At 35.2% G+C, this 17,040-nt stretch overlaps 1 protein-coding gene across 10 annotated transcripts in view; it reads right to left on the bottom strand.

The window, feature by feature from the left end:
* NLGN1 (neuroligin 1) overlaps nt 1–17,040 on the bottom strand; it is a 308,214-nt gene that overhangs the window by 183,421 nt on the left and 107,753 nt on the right. For all 10 annotated transcript variants that reach the window (XM_026855064.1, XM_026855065.1, XM_026855067.1 and 7 more), the window contains one exon: nt 16,447–16,599. In XM_026855064.1, coding sequence (XP_026710865.1) covers nt 16,447–16,599 — 153 coding nt within the window. The remainder of the gene's footprint in view (nt 1–16,446; nt 16,600–17,040) is intronic.

Below are 17,040 nucleotides of genomic sequence, written 5' to 3'. Positions count from 1 at the left end.
GGGGGGGGGGGGGAGGAATACATGACTAGTTATGATATTTGATTTAGTTTCACTGGAAATTAAGCTTTTTTATGTGACGAACAAGAGATTAAACATAACTTCCTGAAAAATAAATGGATTATAATGTCAAGTTGTGATTTCTCTGCTATTACTACTCTAAATGTAAGGATAGAGCACACTCTGGCTTTCAGATCTACACAGGTCCTTTATTAACTTCCCTGTGTGTCACACAATTCAAGGCAGCACTTGAGCTCCTTGACAAGAAACCCTAGAATAGAGTCTCTGAGGGTGTACTGTACTGCAATAGCTCCAAGTATTATGCACTCACTAGTGTAAAGTGCCTAGTATAAGCTGGAGGATCAAGGGAAAGGAAATGCCATTGCTACCTGCTATTTGGTGTAGAACAAGAAAGAAGCAAGTAATAATCTTTCCCCTCATGGTTTCCACTCAGCTGTGTACAGGCAGGCAGCGAGGCCAATGTTCACTGGCTGAGAAACAAAACAAACGCGATCAAGATGAAACTGCGGAATGAGATATGTTATATTAATCTGCCTGTTGCATCTCAGAAACCAAATATTTAGACTGTACATAGCTACAGTATTGGAAGCCTCAGACTCATAAGCCCCATCGTTCTCTCTGTAATGAACCAAAGAGAAAGTCATTAATGAATTGGTCAGGTATAATTAACAAATGGATAAATAATATGCAGTGGCATTTGTGTAATCTAGGGTAGTTTTAGCAATCTGGGTATTTCCATTATTGTCTCTTCTGCTGAGAAACAGTCGTAAAGGACACTAAGAATCTTTTATTTTTTTTTTTTTATTTTTTTTTTTTTAACTAAACCAAGCCAAAACGTTGTATCACAATGTTGTGATACAACATGCCAGCTCAAACTTACGGTGTGTCAGTTCTTGCTTGCTAGCCAAATTTTCAGTGGTGGCAATCTCTGGAGAAGAAAAAATATGGAATAAATATGCATATCCTTCAACCTCTAACAGATTGAAACGGAGATGTTCCGTCAGCAACAACAGCTTGTATCAATTTTAGGTTGATACCATGACAGAGGCAATGTAACATTTAAATAAATATAAATAAATATACATTCTGACTTAATTTCCTAATTTTTGATAACGGAATCCTCTGAATAGCTTTTTTTCTCGACTGAGCATTGTCTGATTGCTAATCCTACACTAATAATTATAATCTAGTGCTCTCCTTTATGATCAAGAATTATACTGCCAGATGTCACAAATGCACTGGACAATTACATCACATTACAAATATGGGGCTTGATCCAGCACAATTAAAATTAATGACTTTTTTATTGCCTGAAATTTGCTGGAATCAAAGCTATAATTAAAAGATATGGTCACACTTTTAAAAGCAATCTATGTGTTTGTGATATATCTATTCATAGTACGTGACAATCCTGCAACTATTTTATACATTAAAAACAGTATGGATGTAGTTTTAACAGAAAAATAAAATTTGTTTTCAACGATCAGTTTTTGTTTCTTTAAAAACAGACCATTTTTACTATGGTGATCCAGTAAAATGCTACTAAGGCTTTATTAAGATAATCAAGAACAGGAAATTAATTTTCCAGTAAGTGTCTAGATTTACTAATATTTACAATTAATACATAAACCAAATATGGTTAAGTGAAGAGCACACTACTTCTGCACTGAGATTCAATGAGAAAAATATTTATTCTTCCAGTTTCCTTAAGAGCAAATGTCTACTTTTTTCCTTACTGTAATCTCCAAGACTCAAATTCTCTATTAAATGTATACATATGCCTACACATGTAGGCAACCTAACTTCAATCGAGAGAACTACTCATAGTTAATCAGGAACAATGGAAATAACGGGTGGTTATAAAATAATGAAAACTAGTTTAGCAACAAAGACCAGGTATACCAAAAGAAAGGAAACATCAAACTCACGCATTTTTAAAGTGTCTAGATTTTCTACTGTACTCTTTCTGTTTATTATGCTCCTGTGATAGTCTTCCTTCTATCTCAAATTGTCCTCTTGCTTCAGAGTGATGTGAAATTCTGGTACTGTCACTGACACTCTTTGGAGTTGTACCATCGTAAGCGAGAGAAAAAATTAGCATAAAGAAATCTTTTAAAGCTTTTACTTAGATGTTATTAGAGAAGGATGTTAAGGTTGCCTACATCATCTGGAATAATACAATATGCTGTATGTTGAAGCGTGCTGGATGAGTGTTGCCTTCAGCAAGGAGCAATATGCAAACAGCACAGCTTCATATCGGAGAGCACAGTTAATTGTGTTTGGAAAGTACAAGTGAACTTAAAAAGAAGTAGATATCTTTCTGAAGGGATGAATGAGTAGAAGAAAATGGAAATTATAATGCAGAACAACAGTTGGGTATAGACAAAATTACATTTCCTGCTAACTGAATTTTAAAAAGCATTGAAATTTTCTTTAAGTTATCACATAAACAATAATTTCATTCCTGGTTTTAGGTAATTTCATATATTATTAGTATTGAAAGATCATCAACATTGTTCAGTATTCGATACAAATCCATTTCTATAGTGCTATGTGTTAATGATCATAGTACTTTAAAGAAAATATTTATTAAACATATGTTTAAAGTTGCTTTAAATTACACAGATTGCTGAAACACCTACTTTCTCCCTTCCCTTCCTTTGATGTGCCACAAGAATGTTTGCTAGCATAGCATAAAATAAGGAATTGTGAATTTTATATGCAGCAAACAACTGATTGTTTGTCCTGTTGAGTGTTAGTGCTGACCCAGGTAGCAGTCTTTTATAGTCAGAAGATCAAAGTGCAGCTTCTCATCAAAATCACATTCCAGCCTTTGTTTATTACTCTCTTAACCTTTCATCTGTGCTTTACACAGCACTGAAGAATACAAATATAAAAAATGTTCAGAAAGGCCTGTTTTGGTGAGTGATATTTCTTGATATCATAGTATTAAAAATTTCTTTGCTTTTCTTGAAATTCTTCCATCATTAAAACTGCTATGACATTCCTTCTGAAAAATGAGTGGTTTAATATACAAAATACATTCTTTGCCTTCAGAAAAAAAGTACTTCCATTTGTTTGATTCACCTTAGACATATTTATGTTAAAGGACTGGTATTAATGAAAACAAAGAAATAATGAGGTTTATCACTAGCACTGGTTTTTCTTTTCCATATTCTTTTAAAACTAACATTATTTTAGGAGGACTTTTTTTTAGGAAATGCAACAAATAATATCAGATATATGTAAACACTCTCAAGGGAAAACAAAACAAAACCATTTATCAGTTGTGTTCTTATAGAGAAATCCCTAAAGATGTCTTTAAAACAGCCTAAACAGCCTTCAAGATTCTTCAAGTTGTTAAGCATGGGACGTTTAACCTGCTTTTTGCAACTGCTTCATTCCAAAGCATTTCACTACTTGCATTTACTGAGAAGCTGCTATTAAAAGTACCTTCAATCTGCTTTATACATGTCAATTGCAGAAAGCTATTAGCTGTAATTGGCAATTTAATTTTTTTTTTCTTTTTGCTGCTTTTAGTGTATGATCAGCTTCCAGAAAGTAAGGTTTTAGAATCTCACTAATGTACCCTAAGCGATGTATTCACCCATGGCGCAGGCAGTTTTTAGTTAAGAAATTTGTCTTCATCAACATGTGATTTTTCAATATTCGTCAAGAGATGTGAAAAAATATGTGCTCAGGAATTGCCAACTTGTGTGGAAAAGGAAGAGTGAGATGAGTGACAGCATAGAAGAAACATCCTGGCATGATAAAAGCAAAGGAGAAAAAATAGGATGCCATATAGGTCAGTGGTTGGTAGGCTGAACTTAAATTGCCATCAAACTTAAAACAAGCCAAAATTTCATGGGTATAGGTACAGCTTACACTGAATCCCTTCCTCAAACGAAAAATAGGCAAAGAAGAGAGAGAAAAAGTAGTCTTCCACTCACCTATAACTTGCAGGCTGATTTTCAGGAGCTTCTTTCCAGAAAACCCTGATTCCATCTGAAAAAGCTACGGCATAAGACTTCACTTGATCTAACCTGTCACCATGTGATTCTTCACCCCCAACATTTAATTTCTGGGTAATACTAGGATACTGGGTTTACCAAAAGAGCTCGAAAGACTTAGCTTAAGAGTGAAAAAGGTTCTGCATTTCTGGCTTGGATGTAAGTCACTGTAAAGTTTGTGGGAGAAAGATCATTAGCTCTCACTGCCAGATGATCAAAACAGAGCTAGTTTACTCCATTGGAATGGTAAAATAAGTAATCCTTTCTATGCCTATGAGGCACAGTCTGAAACCATAGCAAGAGAAAGTAGATGATCTATCTACTCATGTCAAAGAGGTAGTAGTGTGGTTATTGCTTCGCAGAAAAGCATTTTTTTTTTTTGCCTAAGAGTGTTATAATAGGCTAATTCATTTTCATGAGAGGCCAGTCTATACATAGACAAGGTTTACAAAGATAACCAGGAGTTAAAAGATCAGGTAGACATCTAGAAAACAATTCATCTGCCCCCTCATAGTACTTGGCATCCTGCTGCTATGCCTTAAGATCACAGAATCACAGCCTTGAGGTAGCTAGGACCTCTGGAGATCGTTCAGTCCAGCACCTCCCCTGCTTAAACCAGGGTCAACTACAGCAGGTTACTCAGGACCGTGTCCAGGTGGGGTTTGAATATCTCCATGCACCGGGGACTCCACCACCTCTCTGGGCAACCTGTTCCACTGTCTGACCATCCTCAGAGTAAACAAGTTTTTTATTACTGGAATTTCCTATATAATTGGTACCATTACCATTTGTCCTTTTGTTAGATATCACTAAGAGTCTGGCTTTTTTATTTCTTTTTTTTTCTTATTCTATATAAACTTAAATTGAAGCTAGTGAAAACCAAACCCCTTTATATGCTGGTTTTCTTTTGGCTTCCTGCATATCACTTACTTGGCAGTGGGAAGTTTAGAACCATGTTCTGAATATGTTTCTGCTGGGTTCTGCAACTTTGCAGGATGACTTTAACAACAAGTAACTATTAGCACACATTGATCGTCACAAGTAATTTTGTTTCTTTCAGAGTGAGATTGATTATCTTTACCTAACTGGTGCAGATCTCCAAGGAGGATACACTGAGGAACCTCAGAGAATGTGATGGAAAAAAGTTTTTAAAGGACTCAAAAGTTTTAGCCCCAAAAGACTGACTAAGCGCTTGTGTAAATGAAAGTGCAGTCTCATGACAAAAGTTCTCCTCTGTGTAGTCAAAGGAACTTCGTTTATCTATTTCCGTCAACCAAATGCCAGCATTCAGTCATTAATGGGAAATAAACCTACTTGGGCTCATTTTTCAATGCTATTTTACAGAGGCGTTATAAGAGAATCACATAAAAGCAGAGAAAGACCCACATAATACTAGTGCAATACTGAAAATTTGTCCAGAGTCATTCTGGAACACTGTGAAGAGGTCTGCCACAAAAGTCATTACACGAACGGGAATAACACAGGAAAAAAATACATAGACCCAATTTTCTTTGGTGCTCTAGGTAGAAGAAACAGAATCTCCATCTCTTTCAGAGGTACTGCGCTAAGTGGTTCCCTTACAGATGCAAAATGTTGTCATCGTTGATTCTTTGGTGCAAAAAACGTATTTCCTGTTCGTTGTTGATCCTAGTAAAAAATAGCTAAAGTTCTAGCAAAGTTGATTACTCCTAATGACAGCTTCTTGCAACCATTTTGGAAGACGACTTGCTCTGTGGTAACCTGCAGCTGGAAGCTGTTACAAGACAACCCTGCCTGCAAGAGGAGAGCTTTCTTCCATGTCTTTAAGAATATCCCCACTCTTTCTGACCCTAGGTTGCATCTTTGACACCCTATAGCACAGCAATACTATTTTTTTCATGTTTTGTATGTCTGAAGAAAAAAGTTTAAAAATGAGCATTTATACTTTTTCAAAATTATCATTTCCACTACATCTACTGAATATACTCCTGTTCGTAAATTCGCTTGCACATAGTACCTTCAACAGAAACTTATCAACAAAAACATCTGCTTCCATGACTAATTTGAACCAAAGATCTAAACACTACCTGTGAAATATTTATAGAAAGAAACCAGCCAAAAAATATATAGAACTTTCAAAGGATGAAAAAACCAACATTATGTACTTATGAAGGGGAAAGAAAAGGAAATGTATGCATCACTTCAAAGATATTTAAGAACGCAACTTTAAATTTCAAATTGTGATCATCGCTTCCATAACATTTAAATTAAAGACAACTGCAAAGATGGAAATCAGACACTACTGCAGATGTTGAGTTTTGTGCTTGCTGGAAAATGCAGGTAGTATTTTGTGTTTATCAATAACAATTCTGAAGTACATCTTCAGCTGGAGGGAACCCACATTAGAAAAGATCTGTATTAGCAAGGTAGATGAGAAGTGAATTCTTTTCTATTAGAAAGAAAATATATGAAATAGCGAGTGCATTGCCATTTTAAGTTATCTTTGTAATATAAATTCAAGAAACTAATGATAAACAAAATCCAAGCAATGTGCATCCAAACAGCTATTAATTACAATAGAGAAAGTCAACAATGAGATAGCTGGTAAGCTTTGAACACTCAGGATGTGGAAGCCCATGAAGTGTTAAAAAAGAAAATTTTAAATTATCAGAAAGAAATGGTGAAAAGAAAGTTAATACTCTTTTTATTGTGAGCATTTCCCTTCCAGTCTACCATAAATTAGCCTTCCTAGTTAAGGACTATATAAAAGCAAAATGAAAATATTTAGAGAAATTTTTTCAAGAGGCATGTAAGAATAAAGTGAGTAATTATAATAGCATTAGGATGCTCAGGAGTGTATTTTACAGGGTCATTAATATGGTTCATGGGTAGCTGAAAGCACATGGCCTTTGGCCTCATGCCTCACAACACACATGGGGCATGCATTAATGGCTCTGTAAAGCACACCCTATTGCATCTCACCGCTTTCTTTAATAAAGCCTTACAGATGAAATGCAAAACCACTTTCAGCTGAGCTAGAGTATTTTGCTAATATTGAAAGGAAAATTTCAGTCACAGAAGTAAACCAACTAATGTGTAATAAATTATACCAACAAGTAGACATGGAAACAAACTTTTTTTGGAAGAAATTAATTTACCTGTGGTTCCTCTTGAAATCAGTGAGATGATGCAAATAAGTGCTTACCAAATTCATTAGATATTAGAACCTAAGCAAGGAAAACAGGTTAGGGATAAGTTGGTTTTTTGTTTTGTTTTGGGGTTTTTTTTAATGATTTGTAGTTATATGGCACTATGCCTCTTTTCTCTTTATATTTTGTACTCCTGTACTGAACACTTCATTCTCAGCTAATTAAAAAAAAAAAAAAAAAAAAAAAAAAAGTAAAGATTTTTTTCAGCATACCTATAGGAACATAAGATCCTTCAACAAAAATCCTGGTGGAAAGTGTTGAGAAGATGAACAAATTATAATGAATGTGGGAGATTTCATAACATCAAACGTTCAAGAGCTGACAGAAAAATACAGTGAAAATAATTTTTAGAATCAATAGAATTGTTGAATGTGTAGTGAGTCTCTCAAAGACTGCTCACCTCAATTTGATTCTATTTCATTAGAATCTTGACACAAAAAGAGTGAGAAATTACTGCAAAGCAATGAAAAAACCCAGTAAGACGTTTCTGTCTTGCCTCTCATTTTGAGCAACAATAAGCCCCCTGAAACATGGAGAACACATTTCAAATACTTAAGATACATAAGTAATCTTTTTTTTTTTTTTTTTCAAAAATATGTTTAGCTTGCAACATATGCAACATAAGAGATACTCAGAATAGTTCTACAAATACATTGGTATCATTTATATTTGCTTGAAGGCAATTTTCATACTTTGCTTAATAAGGGATGTTAACCAATATACATCATTTCATCTGGCCTTTCATAGGCCTTCATCTAACAGTTTTTCACATAATAATGTATTCAAATTAAGTTTTCACCAAAATAATATTTATATGCCAGTACATCACAGGGTGTAAGAAATCAGTATATCAAACAATGCTGTCTTCCATATATTCTCTGTTGGAAAGTAATGCAAATTGCTGCATTTCACTGTAATATTTTCTATGTTGGCTAAGTCCTGCATTTACAGATGGATCACACGTTAAATAAAAGCAAAAATTTAGGACCCTCACTTGCCAGTATTGCTGCCACGGCAGTTTTGGTTCTCTAGATCTATTGTTTGCATTACTCTTTTGAACCATTGAAAAGTGCTGTTGCAACCTTAAAATATAGATCTTTTTCAGTTGATTCAAAAATATCATGAGGTATTACATCAAAGTATCAGAACAGTATTTGAGCTAGTACCTATATATGTAAACTAATTTGCACACGAAAAAACATAAAACGAGCAATCTTATGCAGTTGAAATGTGTGAAAAATGAAAGCAACATTTGCAATGGAAATCCCTGTCAAGTTATCTATTGCTTCCAAAGCCCCACAGTATACAGAAGTGCTTCATTTAAGCTTCAGAGAACTTGGGACTATTTTAATATATGTAATTAAATGCAGTGAATCGGGAATTCAAAAGTGTGCTGTCTACTTGTCCTGCTACTTCTATCAGAAGCGTCAAAAGAATCTTCATTTGCCTTTTTTCTGGGCATGAATTACAGCAGCGTAAAACTCAGGAGTGAAGAGTGCCCAGCCCACCAAGGCTGGGCACAGATCTCACCTAGAAGCTGAGCTGTAGCGTATTTCCGAATGTCTTCCTGCCTGGGTTGAAAATCAGTATATTGGAAACTCGGAGGATTATTTCAGTGTTGGAATGTTCTGCAGTGAGATACAGATTGCATAAAAATCCCAATTTATCTCCACCTCTTGGCTTGCAGTCAGATCCTTTCCTGGGAAATTTGGCATTCTGGAAAAGGCAGAGCAGCCCAAATTCTGTTTGCTTCTATGGATGAGGCCCTATCTGGCTTCCTGACAAGTCTCCTATCACAAGACAACCAAAGGCTCAGGACAGTGTATAGTGTATAATACAGGTTATTTTGTATACATGAAACATTTGCTATATTGTACATAAGAGGTTTTGCATGGGGATCAGTGAAGGTGTAAAAGTTATTTGATCAAACTTTACTTAGAGGGAAGAGAAGGTAGATGTGCACAGCTAGACCATAAAAATTACAACTAAGTTCATGTAGGATAATAGGGTCAAAGACTTTGATTTTTTTTTTTTTTACTCAGACAGTAAGATGTTTATAATTTGTCTTCAGTGAACATTTTTTCTTTCCTATTTTGCAAATATTATCATGCTGAACTTTATTATGCTCTCAGAGATAAATCTGCTATTTGGAAAAACTGGAATACTTTTATTATATGATTAAATATTGATCAAGGGAATTTATCTTACCAAAAAGTAATTTCTCTTGACAGAAATGCCACAAACTGCTCTTATGCCAAAATGAATAGTTTTAAAGTTTGTTATTTGTTATTTTTCTGTTTACCAAAAAAGAAGTCTAGCAACAAACGTTAGAATAAACCTGTTATTTAAAATGTACCTGTACCAGGATAGAAGCCTATTCAATGGCAAACAAAATGATGTCTTCGTGCCCTAAAAAATAGAGAAGCGGGTGTGTATCCATCTATCCAAGCAGGTGGATAATGTCAATTTGCTGTGCTAGAAAAAGCACAAATAGAAAAGAAATGGTTCATTTTAAAAGTGCACTATATATTCAGGGTTCCCATTTCATAAATATCTTGCCTGCTGTGCACTGCAGTTGACCCTTTAAACATATCTAGTCAATAACCTATTGTTTACCGCAAGTCCATTTTGTCATTTTGATGGTACAGATTCAAGTGTGGCAATCTTCCTTTCTCTGCTTCACTGCATACATGACTCCCTTTGGCTGGTACTAGCTCACAAAAAAAGCCACTAAAATGTCATTAATTACAGCACGTTTGAGATTTGAATGCTAATTCTATTAATGGACCTATGAAATTAGGACACTGTAAATCTAGAGGAGCTGTGCTTGGGCCTCCTGCAAACTGGGCTGACCTGAAGTTCCCTACTATATTAAATAAGAATTGTCTAATGCATTTTTAGAATTCTAAGTATGTGTAAATCAGACCTTGTGAAGTACACCACCAGAGGGAATAGATAACTGCAGTATGCTTTCTATCTTAACTTCTTCTATTTATCTAGCATCAAATTCATTGAGTGCTTCATACCAAGAAACAGTGATGCCCAAGGCTAAGGATAGATCAGATAAGGCCTTCTGGACATTTTCCCTACTGCGTAATCCCAAAATGTTAAAATTTCATTTACAAGCAACTTAATACTCGTATATCTAAAGGAGACTTGCTATGAAGCAGCCAAGGGTCCCTAAAAGTATGAATCAACATTCTCTGCATGTTCTTCCAGTTCAGAAAATTGAAATTAATTATTTTTGACTGCACATTTTGATGTGTTTTGCTATTAATTTCCCATCTTTACTTTTAATGAAACGTACTTTTAATTAGGCAATAATATATAATCTTCTTGATAGATGAACATCTATCATTTTTACTCAAACACGTTAGGAAATGGATAACAGAAAAAAGGTTCATCAGAGACCCTTTGGTGGTACAGCAAAGATGGAATAAAATGCCATCTCCTGACAGTACCTTTAAGGTGTCATAAAAAGATAATGGATGGGCTTGTCACCAACGCTAATGATCAAACATTTTCCTAGTTTTACTGGATATTAAATTGTGAACTATAAAAGAAAATCCCACAGTCTAAGCAATGTAGGAAAAAGAATCTTGCTACATTTTTGATCTCTTCTGATATCTAACATAAACCTTCTTATTCTACTGTTACTTTCACTGAATAATCACTATGCCATGAGTGGCTGATGCTTACTTTTACTAAAGTGAAAAGGCTTATTTTCAGGAGAAATGACAGCTCTCCAGGTTGCAGAACAGGAACATGATAGATGCAAAAATACTTAAGTGACACAGGACACTAACTCATCACAATATATTTATGAAGTTGACCAAAGTTTTTTTTATTCTGACATGAAGCAATTTTTGAAAGGGTTCTCTCTAAATTTTATATATGATTTTGACACATATTTGAAAGATAATATTTTCAGTAGTGTTTAATATTTTCAGTAGTATTACCATGATGTCAAAATAAAGAGAAGAGCGAGGCTACAAAAAAACCTCCCAAACTATGTGATGGGAACAACACAAAGTAAATCATTACCAAAATAATGGTCTGGATTGATCAATTTGACAAATTAGATTAACACTGAAAAATACAGATTTAATTTGAAGGCACTGGAAAAAAATATGTATCTTATTTTATTTAGAAAGAGAAAAAAAATCAAAACAAAACAACACAATACCATCTAGTCACTCACAATGGAATTAGACTCCTGAAATAGGCAGGTATTCCCAAATTGTTCTGAATTAGTTTTCATTATATTATATTCTCATCTCTCTGTTTAATCCTGCAAATGGTCAGCTAGATAATTCTTCATCCCATGAAAAGGTTCACTAAGCTACATTCTGGAATTGCTATAGTAAGGGGAACAAACCCACGTGCATAAACTTACTCATAAAGGAAAGGTTGTGCATTATTTTTTACCAGTTGGGAATGGGCAATGTTTTGCTGAGAGAAAGATGGATAATGGCAGAAATGCTGGGCTTGGCACAGATTGCCCAACAGATACTGCAGGGCTCTATCCTTATATTTCACATACCTCTTTAGCCAATAAGATATTGCTGGTTGGCATGATTCTGCAGAGAAGCAATATGTACATTCAAATGTAAGGTATTTTTCTAATGCGTTCTCACACACTGCAACAAAACATGTTAAGGCATAAGACGACTCATCCTCTGTCACTACATCATCCACAAAGCTCTGACAGTCCTCGATGGAAGTAAGAAAGGGCTTCTGCAACATTATTTTTGCTGCGTTCTGTTTTCCTGTACTGTTCTGAGTTTTATTTTACATGAATGTTGCAGCCCAACACAACCAGCTGACACGACACACTACCAAAAAACTGAGGTTTGGGATGGAAAACACAACAGACCTCTTCTAGGAATAGCTCTTTTCAGAAGAAGCTCTGTGCATGACTAGCAATTTTCTAGTACCCTGTTTCCTCATTTCATTATTTCAAATTATGGGCAACCAGGATCTCTCACAAGGGGAAGCAGTGAGTCCCACTGATTTCAGTGCAGTTATTTGGGAGAAAATGTACTAGTAAGAGTAAGGATTGAGGCCCGTTGGTGTGCTGCAGTGGCTTTACTTTCAGCATTGAAAGTGCAAACTGGAAAAAAAAAAAAAAAGAAAAAAAAAATCTAAGTGGCAGAATACCTGGATAGGTGTTTTCTACTCAGCAATCCCAGTCAATACCCTCCAACTAAGGGGTGACAATATAAATACAAGACTAAATGACAGCAATGGTTCCTTTACCCTCCTCAAAAAGGAAACTTCCTTATAATTCAAGAAAAGATAACTATGACAATCTCACTTATGGGTGTGCTTCCATTTTGGCATAAATGATAGTTTTACAGTTACCAAACATTTGCCTTCACAATGCAGACATTATTCAGAATTTCAAATGGAAAATACAAGATACACATAATTTTTCCTTTTTATTATCACCTTTTAACCCAGACCCTTGGAATTTACTGTTTATATAGGGGAAATCATTGTCTCAAAGCAAAAAAAAAAAAAGGGAAATTTAAAGCAGTGCTTAACATAGAGAATCCTGTGAATCATTCTTCCATCCCCCAGTTCAGTTTGTGAGCTGCATTTAAAAATGTTTCTTTCAGTTCTATTAAATTCCTGTGGTTAAAAGATAATCAAGAGCACAAAGTATAAAATAATAAAATGAAGAAACGTTTATGCAGTTAGCATAAACCATCTCTCTCCTTTCTCTCCCTTCAAGAGCAAAAGGGGTAGCAGCCAATGATGGCCCAAAGCATTCTCCTTTTCTAAATCAACCTTTCATAAGAAAGAGCACAGAAACCAGCACCAGCACTATTAAATCTGTCTATCATGATCTTTTCTGGATGTTAAATAGACTCTTTTTATAATCCTTTTACATTTCTTTTATGAAATTTAAATAAAAAGCTCCTGCTTTTTACCAGATGGATATATGTTAAATAAACATTTGAAGTCTCAAATTAGTTGAGTTCAAAATCCAAACTTGTCTTCATATCTGTCCTTTCCTTAAAAGAAGCCATAAAAATAAATCTGCACATACTCCTACAGTGTCCTTCAAAGGTATTAGACGACTCGTGCAGTATTCCTCACTGGATGAGATTGCTTGCACAAGACTTGCATTTAAAGAGAATCTAAAGAAGATGTAATTAGTCTAAGGCCAATGGCTTCTTATTCAGTAGTCCCTGATTTTCCAGAGCAAACAGTTCTCTTTTCTATCTTACCTTGATCTAAGGAAAGACTTTAACAGACTTTTCATACTCAGACTTGTTTCAAAGACAAAGTCAGGCCAGGGAACTCACTGGGGTTTTGTTTGGTTTTAAATGCACTTGCCCCATACTACTTTAATTTTGATCATTGTTTTCTCTTTTACAAATGGATTTCAATTTTAAGCTATTTCTAACATTTTATTCAGAAGCAAAGCTTGCATCTCCATAAAACACAAGTCCTCGAGCAGATTAGTCTATAAAACAAAGGATGTCTCAACTCAGAATGAACAGGAAAATAATCTCAATTGCACCAAAACCTGTCTACTGTGGACTGAATAACAGTACTGTTAGGAATCTAACATCACAGAATATCTTCCCTTTCTATCACTAGTGGTCTGGAAGAAAATGTTGCTGTTACGGCTCTAAACATTTAACTTGCTTCCTTATTAAGAAATGTCACAGTGTGAATTTGGCGGAAACAGTATCATATCTCCTAGAACTCACAGAGAATGCCTATATTAAGATATATATCCACAAGACCAATACAAGAAACCCAGACCAATAAAGGTCATATGAAAGTGAGAAGACAGACCTTATTTTGTCCCTACATCTTCTCATGTGAAAAAAGAAACCCCTAAGTTACTTCTCCCTGTACAGCCAGGCATCTTACACAGCAGTGAGGTGAAGATCCAGGTGTTCTGCAGGGACTGGACAGTGAAGTTGGACCTCTTACCTTATGGGATACAATCAGGCAAGGGAAGCTGAGAATTTGTCAGCTATGTATTTGTAAAGCCTTATCTTATTTAATGTGACTGCAAAGTGTAACATTCTGCTGTACAGTGATGAACTAGAGTTTCAAAACAGCAGAAGTAAAACTATGATTATGCAAAGTTCTACTCTGAGGCTATCTTAAGACCAGGAAGCAACGAAAGACAGAAAAAATGAAAACTCTGCAAATTTTCTTTTTTGATCACGAGTGTGTTTCTACACTACCTACTTAGTGATATGTCATCATTATTTATTTAATACATGACAGACAGGCACTGTGCCAGGTACAAAATATATGAACAACTTCTACACATACTTAACATGTGCATTTATGTTACTAAGAAAACCCTGCAAGCCCAATACAGTTATTTTAGTTAGTTTGAAAGTAATTTCAAGTATTCATATGAATCACTGGATTCTACTGTGAGTTTTAGAGGTTTTATTCTAATAGGTCCCACTGAAAAGAAAATTAGCTCTCTGCCCCTTGAGGCTCTGTAAAGACCACAAAGTCCAAAGAACCACAATAGCACAAACACAAATGAAATCCTCCTAAGCTCAGTGAGATGTTAACAGCGCTTTACCTCAGGGATCAGTGTTAAATTACAAATGGAAAAGCCATTACCATCAATGAAGGTGAAATAATTTTCATCTTGCGAGCAACTAGCCATTCAAACACTGCAAGTACAAGTGATTTAGGAACTGGACTAAATTATTTACAAAAATAAACAGTGCTTTCAGTTAAATAGATACTGTATTACTGGACAGAATACCCTAGCAGCATATAACATAGACAAATGTTTGAAACATCAAAGATGAGAGCGCTGGTGTAAAACTAAAATGTAGATTAGAGGCACAGATTACAGATTATTAACTGCTGCACTAATACGTGCCCAGGATTTGAAGCTGCTGTATAAATTGGAAGACAGGAGGATGGAGAAAAACATACAAAATATTGGAAGTATATCACAAATGAAACCTCTAACTGGATACTAAGAAGATAAATCCAGAAAAAAAAAAAAAATCTTTCTGGAAAAAATTTAGTCCCTTGTAAAACGCAACCACAGTAGACCAAGTTTCAAAATCTAAAGTCAAAATCCATTCCCTCCCCCCAAAACTAAATTGTATTCAGGTGTCAAATTTTTAACAAAAGTGAAACTGTTGGAAGAAAATTACCCAGATGAGCAAACCAGAACCGATGAATCTGGGGATCATGCTAACTGAATTCAAAACACAAAGAAACAGAGTAATGATTAAATAAAATGACCACACAAAAGAAAACCTGAGTAGCAGACATCACTAATGCCCACAAATTGAAAATAAAGTCGACTGGTCCTCAGAACCAACTCACTGCTGTGAATGACACCAGGTCTATCACGCCACTTCAAATAATGCCCTTACACCTATGTAAGCATTCTGAAGTTACTGTACTGACCTCCATAATATCCCAGAATTTAACTCCTACTTTCAGGGCATGAAACATTTCAGTAGAACATGCAGAAACAAAAAACCAACAATCATATTGTCTCAAGAGCTGGTGAACTTGTATCATGAATGTGTCTACACTGAACAAATAGCAAAGTACAATATTTTAGAAATAAAAGCTACCAGAGGGATACCTCACAAGTCCACCAACAGCATCAGCATATCCTATTCACTGTATTTGAAACAATCAGAAGTAACTATTCACACTCTGATTTGGCCTAGAAAATAAATACTGGAAGTATTTGGATGATACCCATAACACTTTTCAAAACCACAATGAAGCTCAAAACAAATAGGTAAAAAGTACAGCTCTTATTAAATGATGTTTTCACGGTCTCCTTAATTATTTCAAAGTAAGGGGAAAAATCACAGTAATCAGAACTTTGTTTTTTCCAACAGAAAACTCTATTGTCTATGACTTAACATTTAAAAAAAAAAAAATCTAATTTAACCATCCATGAAGTAAAGCATCACTGGTTTTCACTGAAAAAAAAACCCAAACTCTTCTTCCCTGAATGGCTCAGCAATGGGAATACCTGTTTCATACCCCTAAAAGCATGACAGCAGGTTCTTCCAGATAATAATCGCAGTGTCGTTATACCTCATCACCAGAATACAAACCTTTTATTTGACAAAGAAAATAAAGTTGTTGTTCTTCTGCTTGGTTTTGTTTGTTTGTTTGTTTTTAATACATTCTCACGTACAACATGAATTGCATTGCATACAGCAGGGATTAATGGAAAGCTGAAAGCTTCTTACCAAGTACCCCAAGGCGATAGTTGACTGTGATGACTATCACATTCCCATAACTTGCTAGAACACTGCCATCATATAAATTTCCAGTGCCTTCCATGTAGGACCCTCCGTGAATATACACCATCACAGGCTTAGGTCCCCCACTGTCCCGAATGTCTGGAAAAAATATTAAGACACATTTTATCTCAAGAAAGTACCAAAAAAGATACATGCAATATTTTATTTTTTTTTTAGTGAGGTTATTTTTCTTGAAGTGTTTCTCAAGCAACATCTTTTAAATAAAGAAATAGGCAAGTGGGCATAAGTGTTTCTTCGTAGCTTGCTTGTAAGAAAAGTTCATATTTTTGAAACACTCGGCCTCAAAAAGCAGAAAGGAACTGAAAATGGTAACATGTTTGCTCAAATGCAGTGGGACAGTGGTCTGATTCTGTTCCTGCTGAATTTGACGTAAAACGTCTACTAACATCAATGTGAGCTCGTTTAGGCAAAGTCTGAACGCTTCTGAAAGCTCAGTCCATCTTTGTGTTCACCTAGCTAAAGGCGATTCACCATATTAAGATAAACAAGATTTCTGCTCCTACATAAAGTGTTGATTGC

Source organism: Athene cunicularia (genome assembly GCF_003259725.1).
Source record: "Athene cunicularia isolate RWA chromosome 9 unlocalized genomic scaffold, athCun1 chr9_part1, whole genome shotgun sequence".
NCBI classification, from domain to species: Eukaryota; Metazoa; Chordata; class Aves; order Strigiformes; family Strigidae; genus Athene; species Athene cunicularia.
This window is presented reverse-complemented; position numbering and strand designations above follow the sequence as displayed.